We start from the raw sequence: 17,414 nt of genomic DNA on the forward strand, positions 1-17,414 counted from the left end.
GTGGCCTCTTTTCTTCTACCTATCCCCAAAATAGCTGTCATGTTCTCTTACTATAGAACAGGAAAAAATAAGGCACCCCTTTGCATAACATTTAACATATTATCAAGTTATTTGTCTATTGGTTTCATGTTTCTAGACTCTGAGCTCCTTAAAAACAGGTACTGTGTAATTTTTCATCTATCTAGCTCCATTGCCCATACACTATCCAGTCACTGTAGACACTGTAATTTTTTTTAACTTTCCTTTAAACCTTTCCTTGCTTCTTTCTCTTTCTACTTCAGGGCTCAATATTATTTACCAATGCACTTTGTACAGTTCAGTTATTTTAATAACCCCAGGTTTCTTTCATAGCCAGTACATTGATGGAAAGCAAGGGACAGTCTCAGGATGTCTTAGGGAAATGATTATTATAGAGATTTTGATCTCTGCCAGAGTGCTTTCCAAGAACCAAGTACTATTGCAAGGGCTACCAGGCCTCCACCTGGAGAGGGCCTCTTTTCATCAAAATCTGTTTAGTCTTGAAGGGCACTCCAATAATCTCTCCTCAGGCCACCATGTTTTGGAAACCTTTCCTTGTTTTACTAGTTCCATAGCCATTAGTGTTTTACTAGAAGGACTCACTTAATGGGTCTCATAAATTTATCAGTACAAATCTTTACTTACAGCTCAACACCAACTTTGGGCAACAACTTCAAACCACAGAATGAGTGCCCCTACAAAGAGATGTATCTGGTCCCCACTCCCCAAGAACAGAAAGGCCTCTCATTGAGATGAGCTCCCTCAATTCCCTGAATGCACCCTGATGAAAAGCAATTGTCCTCAGGAATTGATCTTTATAGGCTACTCACAATAACGATTTCCATCTAAACTCTCCTCACAGCCGTGCTTGACACTGGGTTTCAACCTCACTCAAATGTACTTCCTTTCTACTCTGAGACTGGATGAACTCAAGGGCATCAAATACTTTACCATCCCATTCCTTGGTCAGGATGTTGGAGATCACCTCCCTTTCCCCTTTCAGCTATGTTAGTTCCATCAAGCCTATAAGAAGCAGATAATATACATAATATACAAATAAAACATAAAGACAATTGGAAGGATGGAAGACTTCTTTTTATACACTAGCATTACCAAAATACCAAACACAGAGAAAGCTAGCCCAAAAAGGAAATCTACTGTCTAAACTTACATAGAATCATAGATGCAAAAATCCTAGCAAAATACCGGCAAATCAAATCCAGGAATATATTATAAAAATAATATATCACATATAATGTATTATAAAAATAATATATCACAACCAAGTAGAACTTAACCCCAAAATATGAAGATTGTTAATTCAGAAAATCAACAATTTTAATTCGGAAAAAAAAAATATTGCAACAAACATGGGGAAAGCTTTTCATAGCTCAAACTTCATTCCTGATTTTTGAACATTCTTAGCAAACTGGGAATGGGTAAAAATGTTCTTAACTTGATATATCAGAAATCTTCTGCAAAAATCATAATAGTGAAACATTAGAATAATTCCCATTAAAATCAGATAAGAGGGCTGGCTGGTTAGCTCAGTTGGTTAGAGCATGGTGTTGATAACACCAAGGTCAAGGGTTAGGATCCCTGAACTCACTGGCCACCAAAACAAACAAAATTCAGAAAAGAGACTTTATTTTCAGTATTATATTTTTGATCATAGTCAATGCAATGAGATAGGAAATAGAAATGAAAGGTATATATGCTAAACAGGGAAAGACAAAAGTGTCAATATGATTGTCTACCTAGAAAATCCAAAGGAATGAACTGAATGCTAGGTAAAGAAAAAGGAAAAAAAAGAAAATCCAAAGGAAATTATGATAAGCAATTATGATTAATAAGAGTTTAACAAGGTGACCAGATACAAGGACAACAAAAACAATGAAAACAAACACATGGTGCAATTTCCAATCTCATTATAAGTCAAAGAAATGTGAATTAAAACAATGCCTAACAAATCATTATCAATTTTTTAAAATTTATTGACAGTCTTTTAGGAAGAGATTTGGAAACAGGAATTAGAAAAAAATACATACATTTGTATTCTGCTGAAACTCTATCCTAAGAAAATATTACAATACATACAAGAAGACATATGCATAAATATGTTCATAGACAAACTATCTTTATAATAAATTCTGGAAAAAAAATCTAAATGCCCAACAATAGACGGAATGATTTAACTAAAAAGTCATATATCAGCTTGAAGGGTTTAGATTCCTGTACTGGCCAACTGCCAAAAAAACAAACAAACAAAAGGAATCATACACTGGCTTAAAAGACTATTATTTTTTATCACTAAAATATCTTTATGAAGTCTTTGTAATAACAATAAAATGCTTATTAAATAACAATAAGTGAAAAATCAAGACAATTCTTATGCTCAGTATGGTAACAACTATGTAAAAATAGATTTGGAGAAAAGTGTCACAGTAAGTGTAGTGTAATCAAGAACCCAGACTCTCAAGTAGGAATTTGTGACTTCAAATCCTACCACTTCCTAGCTGTACAACTTTGGCCAAATTATCTCATTTGCCTCAGTTTCACCTGTAAAATAGAATTTAGCAATAGAAGATGTGTCATAGGGTTTTTATGAAAGCAAATGAATTCATACCTGCAAAGCTCCATGAATAGTGATATTCATATAGTTAGCCCCTAATAAATGTTAATGTGAATACAGCAAAGTGATAATAGGCATTGTATTAGGATAATAAGATGATAGCTGTTTTTATCCCTATTTTCTAAATTTTCTATAGTTATTTTTTTGTTTCATAATGAAAATAAATATTTTAACATTTAAAAAAGTATTTGAAAAGAAAGCTTTATTTCTAATCAAGGCTAATCCCCCTCTTGCCCATGATACTAATTACATTCCTTCCTGCTTATTTATGATCTGATTCCACCCATTTTCTCCTTTGTGTTATCTCAGATTCCTCTACTGATTCACTAAGTAAATAATAACGTTATTAATGGAATCTTTACTGCCTTCTCTTGCCCATCGCTTCTTAAGGAAAAAACAATTCACAGTAGCTTTCTCCAATTCTAATATCCCACTTGCTCTTTAGTATATTGTAATCTGAATTTTCCATCCACTACACTATCCTAACAATGTTGCTAATTTCCTTAATGTCCAAAGTTTATCGGTGTTCATTTTATTTGCCCTATAGGAAATACTTTAGCACTGCTGATCATTCTCTTTTGACACTCTCTTCCCTGTCCTGTCCCATTTAGAAAGAAGGGTGTGAGAAGTGGGAGGAAGCAGAGGTTTGAGAACTGCCTGTGCTGGAGACCAGAAGTGGTGTCTGCATGTGTGAGATCAGATCAGAAGCCATAAACTGCAGAACCGATCCAGGAACCTGAAACAGGTGTGGTCAAGTAAAAAAGAGTGGCTGGGGAAATCCAATGAGGGAATATGAAAGCAAAGTGGGTCAATGACAAAAAGACATCCTGAGTCCCAAGAGGAACAGAAAAGTCTGCAGTCCAGGACAAAATTCTACAGAAATTCTGTACCCTCTTCAGCTGAGTGTTATTCTCAAATCTCAGTGTGTGGAATCTGTTATTCCCAGAATGCTTTAAGGTTGATGATTTAGTTTGGATATGTTTGTTCCCCCAACCCTTGTCCCTCCAAAGCTCATGTTGAAATCTGATCCCCAATGTGGCAGTGTTGGGAGGTGTTTGGGTCATGGGATGATCTCTCATGAATAGATTTACTCTATTAATTCCTGCAAGAGCTGGTTGTTTAAAGAACGGTGGCACCTTCTCTCTCTCTCTCTTCCTCTTGCTATGTGATCTCCCTGAACTCACCAACTGCCTGCCATTAGTGAAAGCAGCCTGAGGCCCACATCAATGCCGCTGTTCAGAATTGTGAGCCAAATAAACCTTTTTTTCTTTACAAATTACCCAGTTTCAGGTATTTATGTTATATGCAACAAAAACAAACACAGTTGCTTACTTTATGTTCCTCAATACCACCCTCTCCGACTTACCTCTTTTTTCTCTGACTGTTCTCTCATCTAATCATCCAGACATCCTTCCATTTATCAAACATATATTTACTAAATGAACACCATATGCCAGGAATCGTGACATGCCATGAAGGTAAATGGTGAATAAGATATTGTCCTTGCCCTCAAGAAATCATCTTATTGACATCTCTTTCAATGACCACCTCATTAGTGTTTCCCAAGGTTCCTGCCTAAACCTCCTTCTTCCCTCCCCACCCATGGCTTCAACTGCCTCACATTACCAAATGTTTCCTTGGCTTCTTCACCTGATAGCTTAAACTTAAGATAGCAAAACACTGGATATTCATTTGCCACCAAACCCAAAGAGATCATTATCCACGTAGAAACTCCTAAATCTTCCATCAATTTCCCTCACTCTTATCACATAGATCCACAACTGGGTGGTGATAAATACATCATCTCTTAAACCTCTCAAAATTGTACTCTCCTAGGCCAGCCAGTTAGCTCAGTTGTTTAGAATGCAGCCGTGTAACACCAAGGTCATGGGTTTGGATCCCCATACCAGCCAGATGCCAAAACAAACAAACAAACAAACAAAACCACAAAGTGATATTCTCCTTTCTGTTCTTTCCAACTCTACATTAATTCTAGTCCATCATTATTTTGGTATGACCTTGTAGCTTTCTACCTGTCATTCAATATGTCCCCATTCTAGTTCATCATTACTACTGATATCAAAATTATCTTCTTTCTAAAAGACAAATTTTATTTATTTCTTTCCTCATTAAGATCCACCATTGATCCTGTATCCATATGTTTTACCCCTGCATTCTTTATCTTTAGATTTCTTCTACATATTTCTTCATCTTCATCTCTCAACACCATGCTAACCAGAATTGCTTATGCCTCCTGAACATAAGATTTGGTAATGCTCTGTGCCTTTCTTTGTTCCCAATGCTCTAACCTCATTCTTCCATCTGACAAATACTGATACCTTTCACTGTTAGCTCAAATATTACTTCCTCTGTTAAGCCTTTCCCATTTCCTCCAAACAGAACTGTACAATCTTTCCACTGAGCTCTGTGCTTAGAGTGCAGTTCTATGAAGGAAGAATCACAGTCTGTTTTCTATATATTTATATGTCTGTATAATGTTCATCTAGTTATTTGTCTCCATCATTGGAGTGAGCCTAAACCTAGAGGGTAGGGATCATGTACTTCTCATTTTATTTTGTCCTGTATCCAGCACAATGGCCACCATAAATCTTTGCTGAAAGAACAAATAACTCACAGACTAAATATTGAATGGAAAAACAAACACTTTTCTTTCTTCATTCATAACACGAATATTAGGACACAACATGTATTTCCATGTATCTCAACATATGAGAGGGTTGAAAAAATGAAGGTTGGGGAATAAAACAAAGGTCAAAGGAGAAAAGAGGGAGAAAGGAGGAATCACTGGTGTTCACAGAAAACAAAACTGACAACTAGAAAGGGAGGCAGAGAATGAGATCAAAGTAATAATATCTGGAAAGAATCCAATGGAGCAAAGGATATTAGAATCCCAATGAAATCTTTGTGATTTGTCTCCACAAACCCAACTAAATCTTGTCACTTTATCATCTCAATAGGGGCATGGCTATACATAGTTTCTACCAAAAATACCAGGAAAGAAAACTTACACTTGGCCAGCAAGGTGTCCGATCAAAAAATTTCCCAGAGTATATAGGTCTGATGTAATCTGGATGTTCCACTCCTGGCTCAGTGTTTCCAGCCTCTTTTTTCTCTTCAGGTTGTTGGACAAACTTGTGCTGGGGATGTTCTATCACCAGGCCCATTTGGAGCTCTGCATTCTTAGTGTCATCTGGCTCCTCTCCTTGGGGTAGCCCAATGTCCACCTCCACAGGAGGCCTCATCTCTGTGTTAGGTTTCATCACAACACAGGTAGACTCTTTTTCCAGTTCCTGTCTTGGTTCCATACCTAAAGCAGGCTGCTTTCCCACTAAAACCTCTGTCCCTTCAGGTCCACTAGCCACAGGACCTCTCCTACTTCGCACAGCCTGTGGACTTCTACATACCATGCCCAAGGGAGGCTGTATTATCCTTCCACTGGGACACCCTAACCCCATTTTTCCTGGCAACATATCCAGAGGTTTTGTTCCCTGTAAGAGTGAGACCTTGTTGACTCCTAAATTAATCCTTTCCATGGGGGTCCTAGAAATATTATGTCTTTCTAATCCCATCTCAAGCCCCTTGTTCAATGGAGGTTTTGTTTCGGGTGTTGCCATCCGCCCATATTTATTATTAACCACAGGGCTCTCCCCCCATCGGGAATCCTCTTTTCCTAATCCCACTCCAAGCCCCAAATCCATGGGAACTTCTGTTCCCATGAAGACCCTCCTGTCTTCTAAGTCATTCTTTCCTTCGTGAGTGAGTCCGACCTCCATGTTCAGGGGAGATTTCCCCCCAGACTCCTTCATTCCTTCAAGGGCACTCATCTCTAAGGGGAAAGCTGTACCTGACTCGAGGGAAGTTTCCAATCCCTTGGGGGGTCCCAATATATTGGAAGACCCCACTCTCACGAATGAGCACATCCCTACTTGGACTACCTGCCCACCGCTTCCTGCGTCTCTTAAGACCTAGCAGAGTTCACTGGGGGAAAAGAGATAAGAGTCTGTTTACCCGGTTACCTGGGAAACAGGGGCGGGGCTTGGCGCGCAACTCCTGCTTCGGCAGGGACCTGCCTATCTCTCATTCATTCTCCCCTCTTCCCCTCCCTCTCCCTCTCTATCCTCCTCCCTTCCTGTCTTTTCTTCTCTCTTCCTCCCTCATCTCTCCCTCTTTTTTTACTAGATTTGGAGGGCACGAAAACGTGAGTGATGTGGGTTTGGCCACTAGAACAGATGTTCACCAACTTTTTTTTCATTTCCCAAGCAACGTAGTCCTGTTAGGATGATTTCAAACATTGGCTTGTCTGACCATTAGCCTATTAATTTTACTGGTGATCTGGGAACAAATAAACTTTCTGGTGCTAACCACTTCTTTTAGGTCTTTCCTTGCCCAAGTACCTCCACATTGCATGTAGTTATTTTAGCGCAAAATAACTATTTAAATTCTGGAAAGTTATCATACTTGACAGCTGTGGCATAGAAACACCTTAAAGTCCTTGAGAATACTTAAACTTTAATAACTAGGCTTTAAATCTCACTTAAAGTAAATATGTTAGAGTTTGAGATATGATACATAATAATGCATATTGTATTTTTAAAATATTGTGGCAAAAATTTCTTTCTTTAATAAAATATCGTGGCAAACTCAAACTTTTGTTTTTTTCCTCCATATCAACAATAAGGATAAAAAGGAAAAAAAAAAAACTTTAAGTATGGAATTTTCTTTAAATAGGGTTTATGCCTCTGTCAGATTTTTTTTTGCCGCTGGCTTGTAACAGGGATCAAACCCTCAGACTCGGTGTTATCAACAGCACACTCTAACTGAGCCACCAGTTTTTCTGTCAGACTTTAATGAGAGTACATTTGGTGAATATTTGTCATGTTCTACACATATAGAAATATAAAACAGTTTAGAATTTGAATAAAATTTATAGGATTACAGTTTTTACAAGTACTCTATGAAAACCTTGTAAAATCTAAAAATAAAAAAAAATAAGTGAGTAGGGGACATTATTTCACATTTGAAAAGCTGTTTACTGTAACTTTCTAGATAGTCAACATAAACATTCTTCTCTCCCTAAGCTCTTTAAATGACTTAATATTGTGTAAATCAGGGCATTTTTTTCCCCCTTTTGGGTTTTTTTTTTCTGTGTGTGTGTGTGTGTGTGTGTGTGTGTGTGTGTGTGTGTGTGTGTGTGTGTGGCTAGCTGGTATGGGGATCTGAACCTTTGACCTTGGTAATGATTGTATGAGCATTAGAAGAGCTTATTCAATTCTTTAATTCCGCAAATATGTATTGAGTCTCTGCTTGTGTCAGTGGTGGGAATGGAACTTATATTCTAGTGTGGATAGATAACCATCAAATGAGCCAATAAATATAATAATTTCAGATAGGGATTGTTATGGAAAAAATAGAATATTTTGATGTGGAAGAAGCACTTTAGAATTGGTGGGTTTAGGATTCCTGCAGGTAGGGGACATTTAAGCTGAGGTCTGAATCATGCCCTCCAAAGACAAAGTTTTTTAAACATGATTAGCTCGAGTTTCCAAAGCCTTTTTCTCACTGCCTCAAGAATTACCATTTGGTTGATCTCCAGAAAAAATTGTGAATTGTCTCCAGAGAATCCCAGATAATGTAAATGTAACCATTCATTACCATCTATGCAAGGATTCATTCTTCAACTACACAAGGGAGAAAAGAATTCCTGGAAGAGAAGGTGGAAGATACAGGGGGCTATGGGTGGTTAAGAGAGACCAGGTGCTAGGAATTTGTGATTAGGCGTTTGGAGATTTGAGCGCAATATAAGACTAAGGACAGTGTTTCAGTCTTTATTTACTTAGGCCCATCCATTTTGTTGCCTCCTTAACAAATTCTATCAACTAGCAGGATGCCACATTTGACACTAAAATATATAAAATTAGCAGTCCTCCTCAGTTATCTGGGGTTAGGAAAAAGAAAACACGGACATATTGTGAGTCGCAATACAACAGCAAAGCTTTACTGTGGTATTTCAATTTCTCTAAAATTACCACTGGATCTTTAGAAGTGCCAGCCACTGGGACAGCACCCTCACAGGCAAACATTATGACTAAACTGTAAAATATTGTGGAATGTATTCATGAAGGAAGTAAATTAAAAGACAAAATCAGCAAACAGAATTGAATGCAGAAGCAATATACAATGATGAAATGGGGAGTTCTTAGCAATTTATATATTTCAGCATCCCATGTGTTATTTGTGAGGTCTTAAGTCAAATGTCCACCATTCTAAATGTAATTAAGTTCACTAATGTTTTGGGGGTCCTTATTATATCAAAGGTCTTCTGTGAGGAACTAAAATGATGAATAACTTAATAGATCTGCAACATAACCAGCACCATCTTAGACAAGCCCAAGTACAAAATGGCACCACCCACCTCCACCCCTCCCCTCCCCCGTTCTCTTTTACAAGAAGCCTCATGGTTTCGGAGAACATTAAACTTTAAGCGTTTCCACATGTGCAGAACTCTCCATTCCCATGACCTAACTCAATCCCCACCCCGGAATTACATCACCCAGCTCTTAGAGCCAACATACCAATATAAGCTCTACCACCCCCACACCTGGTGCTGTCCCCCATTTTCAGGGCAGCCCCGGGCTGTCCTCCATTTTGAGTACAGCCCAGCAGATTTCTTTCTTTAATAAAGCTTGAACAGGAACCGGCATCTTGGCTCACTTTCTTTCTTAACTGATGGTCCTGGGCCTTAAAAACTTTATGATTCTAAGGGGAATGAAAGGCTAAGTCCAGTCACTCTTTAACTGTAAATTAAAGCACATTTTAGAAGAACCACTACAGAGCATAAAGCAAAGTATTGTGAAACTACAGAAAAAAGACAATTAAATCCAGTAGAAGTAGTTTTTTTTTTTTTTTTTTTTTTTTTGGTGGGTGGCTGGTATGGGGATCCAAACCCTTGATCCTGGTGTTATAACATCACCCTCTAACCAACTGAGCTAACCAGCCGGTCTAGAAGTATCTTTATATGCTGTCTAGAGAAGTTGGCATCATGGAGGAGAAGAGACCAGCAGTGATGGTTTTGATTAGGGCAGCAACTGGCTAAAATGTAAAGAATGGATTGAAAGGGCATCAGTATGTATTAATTCCAGTTTATATGAATCCTACCATGGCCCAGTCATTGGGATTAGACCTCAACTGGGGGATTAGAGAATTTGGTGACAGAATGGACAATGGTTTATGAGGAAAAGAAGGAAGATCTGAAGATGATTCTGCTGTTCTGTGAGGCTGTTAATGCCAGTCACTAAGCAGAAGCAGGTCTGGAGTGGAATAGATTTGATTTTGGACATGCTGTTGACATGACAAAACTGATGTGACATATCCTATTTCCTGATTCTTCCTGGGATTGTCCAAGAGCTATTACCGTGACTAGTATTGGAACAACCCCTTGGGGATAACATGCCACAGATACCATTTACTTATGACACATTATTCTCTCTGGTAATTGGGGAGTTGATCTGAAAGACTGGCTGGTCAAGGGTTCCAACTATTTTCATTGCACAATATTGACTGAGCACCTACAGGATATCTTAGGCCAGGTACACTTCAAAAGCAATCAATATGCATGCCCTCACAACATAAATTTTAAACTGAAAAAAAAAAAAAACTAGCCCTTATTCCGAAGGAAAATCAATTGAACATTTTCCTACCAAGTTACTAAGATTTTTTTTTTTCTTTTTTTGGTTTGGTTTCAGATGACTCACCAGAGACTGCCTTTGGTGTGTGATTGAACCAAAGAAGCATATCTTAAGTAGGTCTGCTGTGGAAGATCTAATGAACTTCTTGGGTTACTTTTCACTGGAATGGTGTTTAAGGACTCACATTCAGGAGCCAGCCCAAAGGTTAGAAGCCAACTCCATCACCAAACAGGCAGTGATCTTGGACAAGTTACTTAATCTCTTATGCCTCAAATTCTTTACCTGTAAAACAGTCATGCCTCATTCATTAATTCCACAACCTCCAAAAAAAAAAGGTAATAATGCCACAACCATGACTGAAGACTCCTGGCTGCCAGGCACGATGTTAGACACAGGTTTACAGAGGTTAGGGCCACTTTGGGGAGTTAATATTCTAATATGGGGAAACATAATAAACAAGTTTGTTTCAGAATGAAAGGCTTATAGTGTAAGAATCAAATGGGATAACTCCTGTACAGCGCTTAGTGCAGTAACTTTCCAAGGAAAATTCTTAATAAAAGTTCTGAATTTAGGATTTGCCCGCCCCCCTCCCCACCCCTTCCCAAACCAAGTACTCTCAATACAAGCAAGTTTTTAAGGTTTAGCCGCCAAAAACAGCTTTTGGGATGGGGAGTTTCCTTCCTTCCTCCCCGAGATAAGTACGATTTAGAAACCTTTAAGGACCCACCTATCCCCAAAGACATGCTGGGGATGGAGTCTCTCGCGCTAGACAAATCCCTTAATAAAGCAACTTATCCAAGTTGCCAAGACTGGAGTGTTTCGGAGTGGAGTGGGGACTCTGAGTAATTAATATTCACAAAGGGAACATCGCCAACCCACAAGGGCTGGGCGTGACAAACCAAGCTCTTGTCGGTCTTTCCCCCAAAGCAAGTTATTAAAGGAGTTCCCCAGAACACCACCGCCCGGCGTCCAGCGACCCCAACCCAGATAACAATGGCGCTGGCGAGGGCGGGGCCTCGCGCGCCTAGGGTGGGGGAGGGAAGAGGTGGGACCCGACCTAAGCCGCGCGCGAAAGTCACGTGACGCGCCGAGCCCGCCCCGTGAGCAAGCTTCCAAATGGGGCTGGGGAGCGGATGGAGCGGGCGTCCTGGGACGACAGGAAGTGACGAAGGGGCGTAGTTTGCTGTGTGCGGCGACGTGGCGGCGAGGCCGGCTCCGGACAGCGGAAGTGGCTCCCGCGCTGGGACTTGAGTGTTTGTGTTTTGGTTCGTGAAGGAGCCTGCGGCCAGCCTGCGGCCAGCCTGAGGGGAGGAGGCAGAGGAGGGAGGAGGTGGAAGGATTAGTTGGTACTCGAGCGCCGGCGGCGGCGGAGGAGAAGAAAAGAAAGAGGAAGGCGGAGCGGGGAGAGGCGGGGACGGAGCCCGACAGGGGCGGCACCACGGCACGAGCAGCGCACCGTCCAGTGTGAGCGGAGCGGCGCGAGGAGGAGACGCCGCCGCTGCCGCCGCAGCCTCACTCTCGTCCCTCGGGCCACGCCTGGGCCTTGCTGCCGGAAGCTTCGGCCCTGCGGCTCAGCGTGCTGCGGTCTCAGGTAACCAAACCGCCCTCCCCCTTCCGCAGCGCGGGCCCGGACCCCAGGTTATCCGCAGGCCCTTCGCTGCCCTCCGCTTTCCCTACACTGCACCTCCCGCTCCTTCTTTCTCACGCGCGTCAGTGCTCTGGGCCAAAGAGCTGTCGAACCCGGTGTCTTGTTCTTCTATCCTTGGTGACTCATCCCTCAAGGGGCTCTAGAGACTGGGATTTGGGGACTGGCTGAGGGAGCGACGGGTGTCACCCTGTTTCCTTCTCAAGATGGCGCCTTGGAAAGAGTACTGGAGGCCGTGGTTTCGCCTCGCCCCTGTCCTGGCAGTCCCGGGGGTTCTCAGTCAAAGTCGGGCAATGTTCGGGGGAGGCGAATGGAAAGGCCAAGGGGTTTGGCGCGTACTGCTTGTTCAGGCTATATGGAGCTGGCGATCAGCTACTCAGGTGCTCTCCAAGCAGGAACCGAGCCTACAGCAGGTGTGTATTTGGGGAGCTCCGCCTACCTTCGACTTCCGAAGACGGGTAATGGAGGGGCTGGGCGGCTTGTCAAAATAGGCTGTCTAGAGACCTGTCTCATCTGTGAAGGGTGGTGAACCGCAGCTTGAAAGACATTCAAGATAACTGGGCCAATGAATTCATTCAGTGGGTAGAGACCATGAAACATCTGGTGTTCTCTTCCCTGGAAGCTGGCTTTTTAAGCTCTGAACGGCATGGTTCACGTTTGGTTTTTGTCTTCCTTAAGTGACCTCAAAGTGTTGAATCAGTTGTTTTTCATATAACTAATAAGAAAAAAACACGTGCACATTTCTGGGAATACGAAGACTGCTCAGGAACTTTATTCTTAACGTGAAATGGAGACAATATGAACTCATAGGGCTGTTGTAAGGAAAGTATATGGAACGGTGCCTGGCACAAAATAAGTGCCCCGTAAATTTTTTGATCAAAGAGTACCTGGCAGGACTTTAGCTATAGAATACCAGTTATTTTCAAAAGATTAAAAATGCGTATTGTGAAAAATATTTGTTTTGTAAAACAAGACAAAAGTTCAGTAACTATGAATGTAGGTAGTTTTTAACCTTAATGTTATGCTGTCTGATGTTTTCCCTGAAATTTTGGAAGTACTATAGAAATGTTGCCCTTGATAAGTAATTTTGTTGTTTTGTAGATAAGAGATAATTGGGAAGTGTTTCAGTTGATATTGTGTGCATAATATCTGAAGGTGTGTTGGGGCATTTTCAATCTACAATGACGTTCTATTGGTATTTGATCATCTCATCAATGAACTACTTTAATTTCCAATTTCAATCCTTACTATGCGGTGGGCACTGTATTAGAGATTGTATTGTGTCATTTACTTCTCACAACAGTTTTGCAAGTTAGGTGTTCTGGAAATTGAGGCTTGGAAATTAAAGAATTTGCCCAGGCAGAAATAGGTATGGCCAGGATTAGACCCTCCAAAACTGGTGTGTTTTAGGGGAAGAAGGGATGAGAGGGTAGTTTTCTTTATACCCCATTGTTTGGAAGCAATTCAGACATCTTATCATTTCATCTGTGGATGTTTCCTTATGTATTTGTTAGAAGATAAGGACTCTAAAAAGCTGGCTTTGAGATAAAACAGGAGGTGATTTTATTGTTTTAAGGGCTAAGATTTCATGGATATGTTTATTTATGAAGCGATTATCAAGAGTTTCTTGTTTAAGCTCAGAGTATACGGGGAAGAGAAATTTCTATGAGGTGGCTAAATGAAATATAGCAGGGTTTTCAGGGAAGGAGTCATCAGATTTAATTTAATTAGTAAGCATATAATCAGATTTTGATTAAAGATGGGAGTAAACTATTAGGATTGATTTGTGATTAGATAGAAAAAGAGTTCTTCAAATAGTCACTAATTCCTTTGACATTGAAATCTAGTGCTATTAAATAATGGTAAGAGAAGACATAGAAGCTGCTGTTCAGGCTAGTTTTTTCTAAATATGTTGCTAAATGGAAAATAATGGCATGCATATTGTTAGCCCAAAAACTACAAAAAAGTTACTGTTAGTTAGTATAAGTAAATATTTCACTAATAATCCCACCACATAGAGAACAACTTAGCATTTCTCTGTATGGTCTACTTGAGCAGATGAGGAAACAGTTTTAAGTCTTAGCCACTAGGCACATGAACCTGGGAGCTTTAAAATATCTGTTTCTCCAAAATTATCATGAATTGAATGAAAAACATGCTGTTTAGCAGAAGCCTTCAGATAATCCTAAATTCTAGGTTAGATCTTTTCATTTCTTACCTTAATTTTCCTCCAAACAATTATAACCCAAGTAGTCTGGCTCCATAATCTTAAGTCTTGAGTCACCTCTCAGGTTGCGTAGGTTTGCAGTTCAGCTCTGTCTCATCTCTGTCACAGTAACTATGTGGCCTGGATCAAGTTACTTAACCACTCTGTGCCTCTGTTTCCTCATTTTTCAGGATTGTAATAGTATCTAACTTTATAGGATTGTTTAGTGGTAAATACATAAAGCACTACCTGGCACAAAGTTGAGCCTTTAATAAAGGATAGCTTTTTAAAAAATCAAAAATAAGCCCTGAAAATTACAGTGATTTTAGGCTCAAATCTTATGCCTTTAATTTATTTTCTTAAAAAGGTAGTGAAATAAACTAAATGGTGTTGAATGTCCAGTATAGCTTATAATTGTCATACAGGAATATACTATAAGCAAAATTTGAAGTGATTAGTATTAGGTTTGCTTTGTTTTACAGATTCGTACATTTAATTACTTCATATTTGTTTCTTTACAGGTTGTTTTACCTCCAGAAAGAGAAAAATTGGCCCCTTGCATCCTGGAAGTTCATTTAAGAGTCTGAAATTAGGGACTTCTTTCATATTTGGATATGGCTAATCGAGGAGCAACAAGACCCAATGGGCCAAATACTGGAAATAAAATATGCCAGTTCAAACTAGTACTTCTGGGAGAGTCTGCTGTTGGCAAATCAAGCCTAGTGCTTCGTTTTGTGAAGGGCCAATTTCATGAATTTCAAGAGAGTACCATTGGGGGTGAGATTCTTTTTTTCTTGCTTAATTGACAAAAAATATTTTGGTGTTCCAATTGTGTGATTATGAATAAGTAAATAGGTCATACAGTGAAGAAAAGAGCTGTTCAACAGACATCAGGCTTTAAAACCTACCTTGATTTTTGTTAAGATGATATTTTGACTTGTGGTTAATCCTCAGAGAGGTGGTATTGTCGCTAAAATACAGATACAAAAATGAGTAGAATCTGTGTCCCAAATGTCAGGTTTGAATCTGGTATCCTTTTGATAATGATTAGAATCTTCTTCAACTTAATATGTTTGTGCTCAGTTATATTGGCTTTAGAATGAGTAGTAAGAGTTAATCTTAAATTCTAATTCTTATAACTGAACTATTTGTAAATTAATTTACATCAGTTTATAATATCAAATGAATTTAAGTAAACGCTATTAGGATATGCATGTAAGAATGCTCCTAGGGTGAGGGAAGAGAAAAAGTGAGTAATTAATTGAAAGGCACATGACAGGAAAATGGGACCTGGTGAAAGAAGAAACGGAGAATAGGAAGAGTAAGCAGTGTACACAGTGGTTGTGTTAAGATGGAGATGAGGAGAGGGTAAGATGCAGGTTAGGAGGAGATAACTAACAGTACAGTGTTGTCGAGAGAAGACTGGAAATTAGAGAATTGAATTTAATCGAAGAAACCCTCAATTATATAGTAGGGTAAGACAGCCTCTTTTGGGCCTCAGTTTCATCTGTGAAATGAAGTTTTTGAATTAGGTGATGTCAGAAGAACCACATGGCTTTAAGATTCTCATTGTTCTGCAAGGGATATATAATTAAGCAGCACTGTATTTTTTAAGGTATTTATAAATGTATCTTAATCCCATACTTTTAAGAAGTCAGACTTTTGGAATACATAAGACAGATACCCACTGGCACATCACTGGCATGTAGCAACTTAGAATTTGTCTTTTTAAAAGCAATAATATTTTATACTGCGTATTTAGTGGGTGTTCTTAAGCAAATATGCTTGAAAATTTTATTCGTAATTTCAAACCCTTCTAGAAAGACAAATTACAGAACTCAACTATCTTCTGACTTTCCTACCTAGGGACACATACTAGGTATATGGTATTTCCACTTTAATAGACTCAGCAGGATAATGGTGATTGTCAGCCTCTTATCTTTGTATATCATGTTACAGTGTTACACTATTTTAGTGTTTTGTTTATTATTTATTTATTTATTTAGCAATTGCTGAGCATCAGAAATGTAGTCTATATCATGGAACTTTTATTTTGAGTCAGAAATCTTTTGGCATTTAAAAAAATGTTAATGAATAATATATTACACATCATTTGTGGTTTCTTTGTTAATACATTATTTCTGTTTTAGTAATGAAATACTACTTCTCAAGAACGTTTAGCCTCCTGCAGAAGCAATTTGGGCCAATGCTAACTGGCCCACCTTGTAGGAGAGTTCTAAAGACTAGCTAGGTTATGTCCACCTACCTTAAACCATTTGACTGTCAATGGCAGCATTTCCCAAAGTATATATGCATTCTGGGTTAAATATTTGGGCCAGATAGGTTTGGGACTTGCTATATGCTACCCTCCTTCTCCCTTTCACAGTATATTTGTCCCTCTGTATCTGTGGGGGATTGGTTCGAAAACCTCTCAAGGATACCAAAATCTGCAGATGTACAAGTCCCTGGTATAAAATGGTGTGGTATTTGCATATAATCTATCCATATCTTCCATATACTTTGTTTTGTTTGGGTTTGGTTTTGGCAGCTAGCTAGTTCAGCTTTAACTAATTGAGTTAACTGGCCAGGCCCTGTATACTTTAAATCATCTCTACGTTACTTATAGTACCTAACACAATGTAAATGCTGTGTAAATAGGTGTTATACTATATCTTTTAGGCAATAATGACAAGGGAAAAAGTCTGTGTTCAGTACAGATGTAATTTTTTTCCCCAAATACTTCTGATCCAAGGCTAGTTGAATCCATGGATGTGGGACCTGCAGATACAGAGGGCTGACTGTATATATTAAAATAATAAAAACTCTGTGAAGTATTGTACAGAACCTAATTCCTGGGAAGCTTTGCAGGAGCCTAAGATTAGTATTTTTGTTTTGTATAATCCAGTTATCTTCTAAGTTTATTTTTTTCCTGATGACATCTCAAGAAGGATGTTTAAAAGAAAAATTGAACCCTATATCAGTGCGTCATAAATATATATATCCTCTGTGTATCTCTCTGCATATAATCTCCATTTCCATTTAATACCATTTTGATTGTCTACATTTCATTAGTGAATTTTTCATAAAGATTTTTGTTCCTATGTATGAAGATTCCTTAATGCTTGCTTTCTTTTTCTTTTCTTTTCTTTTTTTTTGGGGGGGGGGGGGGGGGGTTTGGGGGGGGGGGCGGTGGGGGGGGTGGGGGGG

General features: G+C 39.3%; 2 protein-coding genes across 2 annotated transcripts in view; one reads left to right on the forward strand and one right to left on the reverse strand.

Annotated features, from left to right (window-relative positions):
* Nucleotides 1-6,444, reverse strand: part of EFHB (EF-hand domain family, member B) — a 48,945-nt gene extending 42,501 nt beyond the window's left edge. The window contains exon 1 of the mRNA XM_008583852.1: nt 5,680-6,444. Within this exon, the coding sequence (XP_008582074.1) occupies nt 5,680-6,444 (765 nt within the window). The remainder of the gene's footprint in view (nt 1-5,679) is intronic.
* A 5,072-nt stretch (nt 6,445-11,516) lies between these two features.
* Nucleotides 11,517-17,414, forward strand: part of RAB5A (RAB5A, member RAS oncogene family) — a 30,712-nt gene continuing 24,814 nt past the window's right edge. The window contains exons 1-2 of the mRNA XM_008583853.1: nt 11,517-11,947; nt 14,729-14,984. Coding sequence (XP_008582075.1) covers nt 14,822-14,984 — 163 coding nt within the window. The 5' untranslated portion in view covers nt 11,517-11,947; nt 14,729-14,821. The remainder of the gene's footprint in view (nt 11,948-14,728; nt 14,985-17,414) is intronic.

The sequence above is a fragment of the Galeopterus variegatus genome, unplaced genomic scaffold (genome assembly GCF_000696425.1).
Source record: "Galeopterus variegatus unplaced genomic scaffold, G_variegatus-3.0.2 Scaffold3066, whole genome shotgun sequence".
NCBI classification, from domain to species: domain Eukaryota; kingdom Metazoa; phylum Chordata; class Mammalia; order Dermoptera; family Cynocephalidae; genus Galeopterus; species Galeopterus variegatus.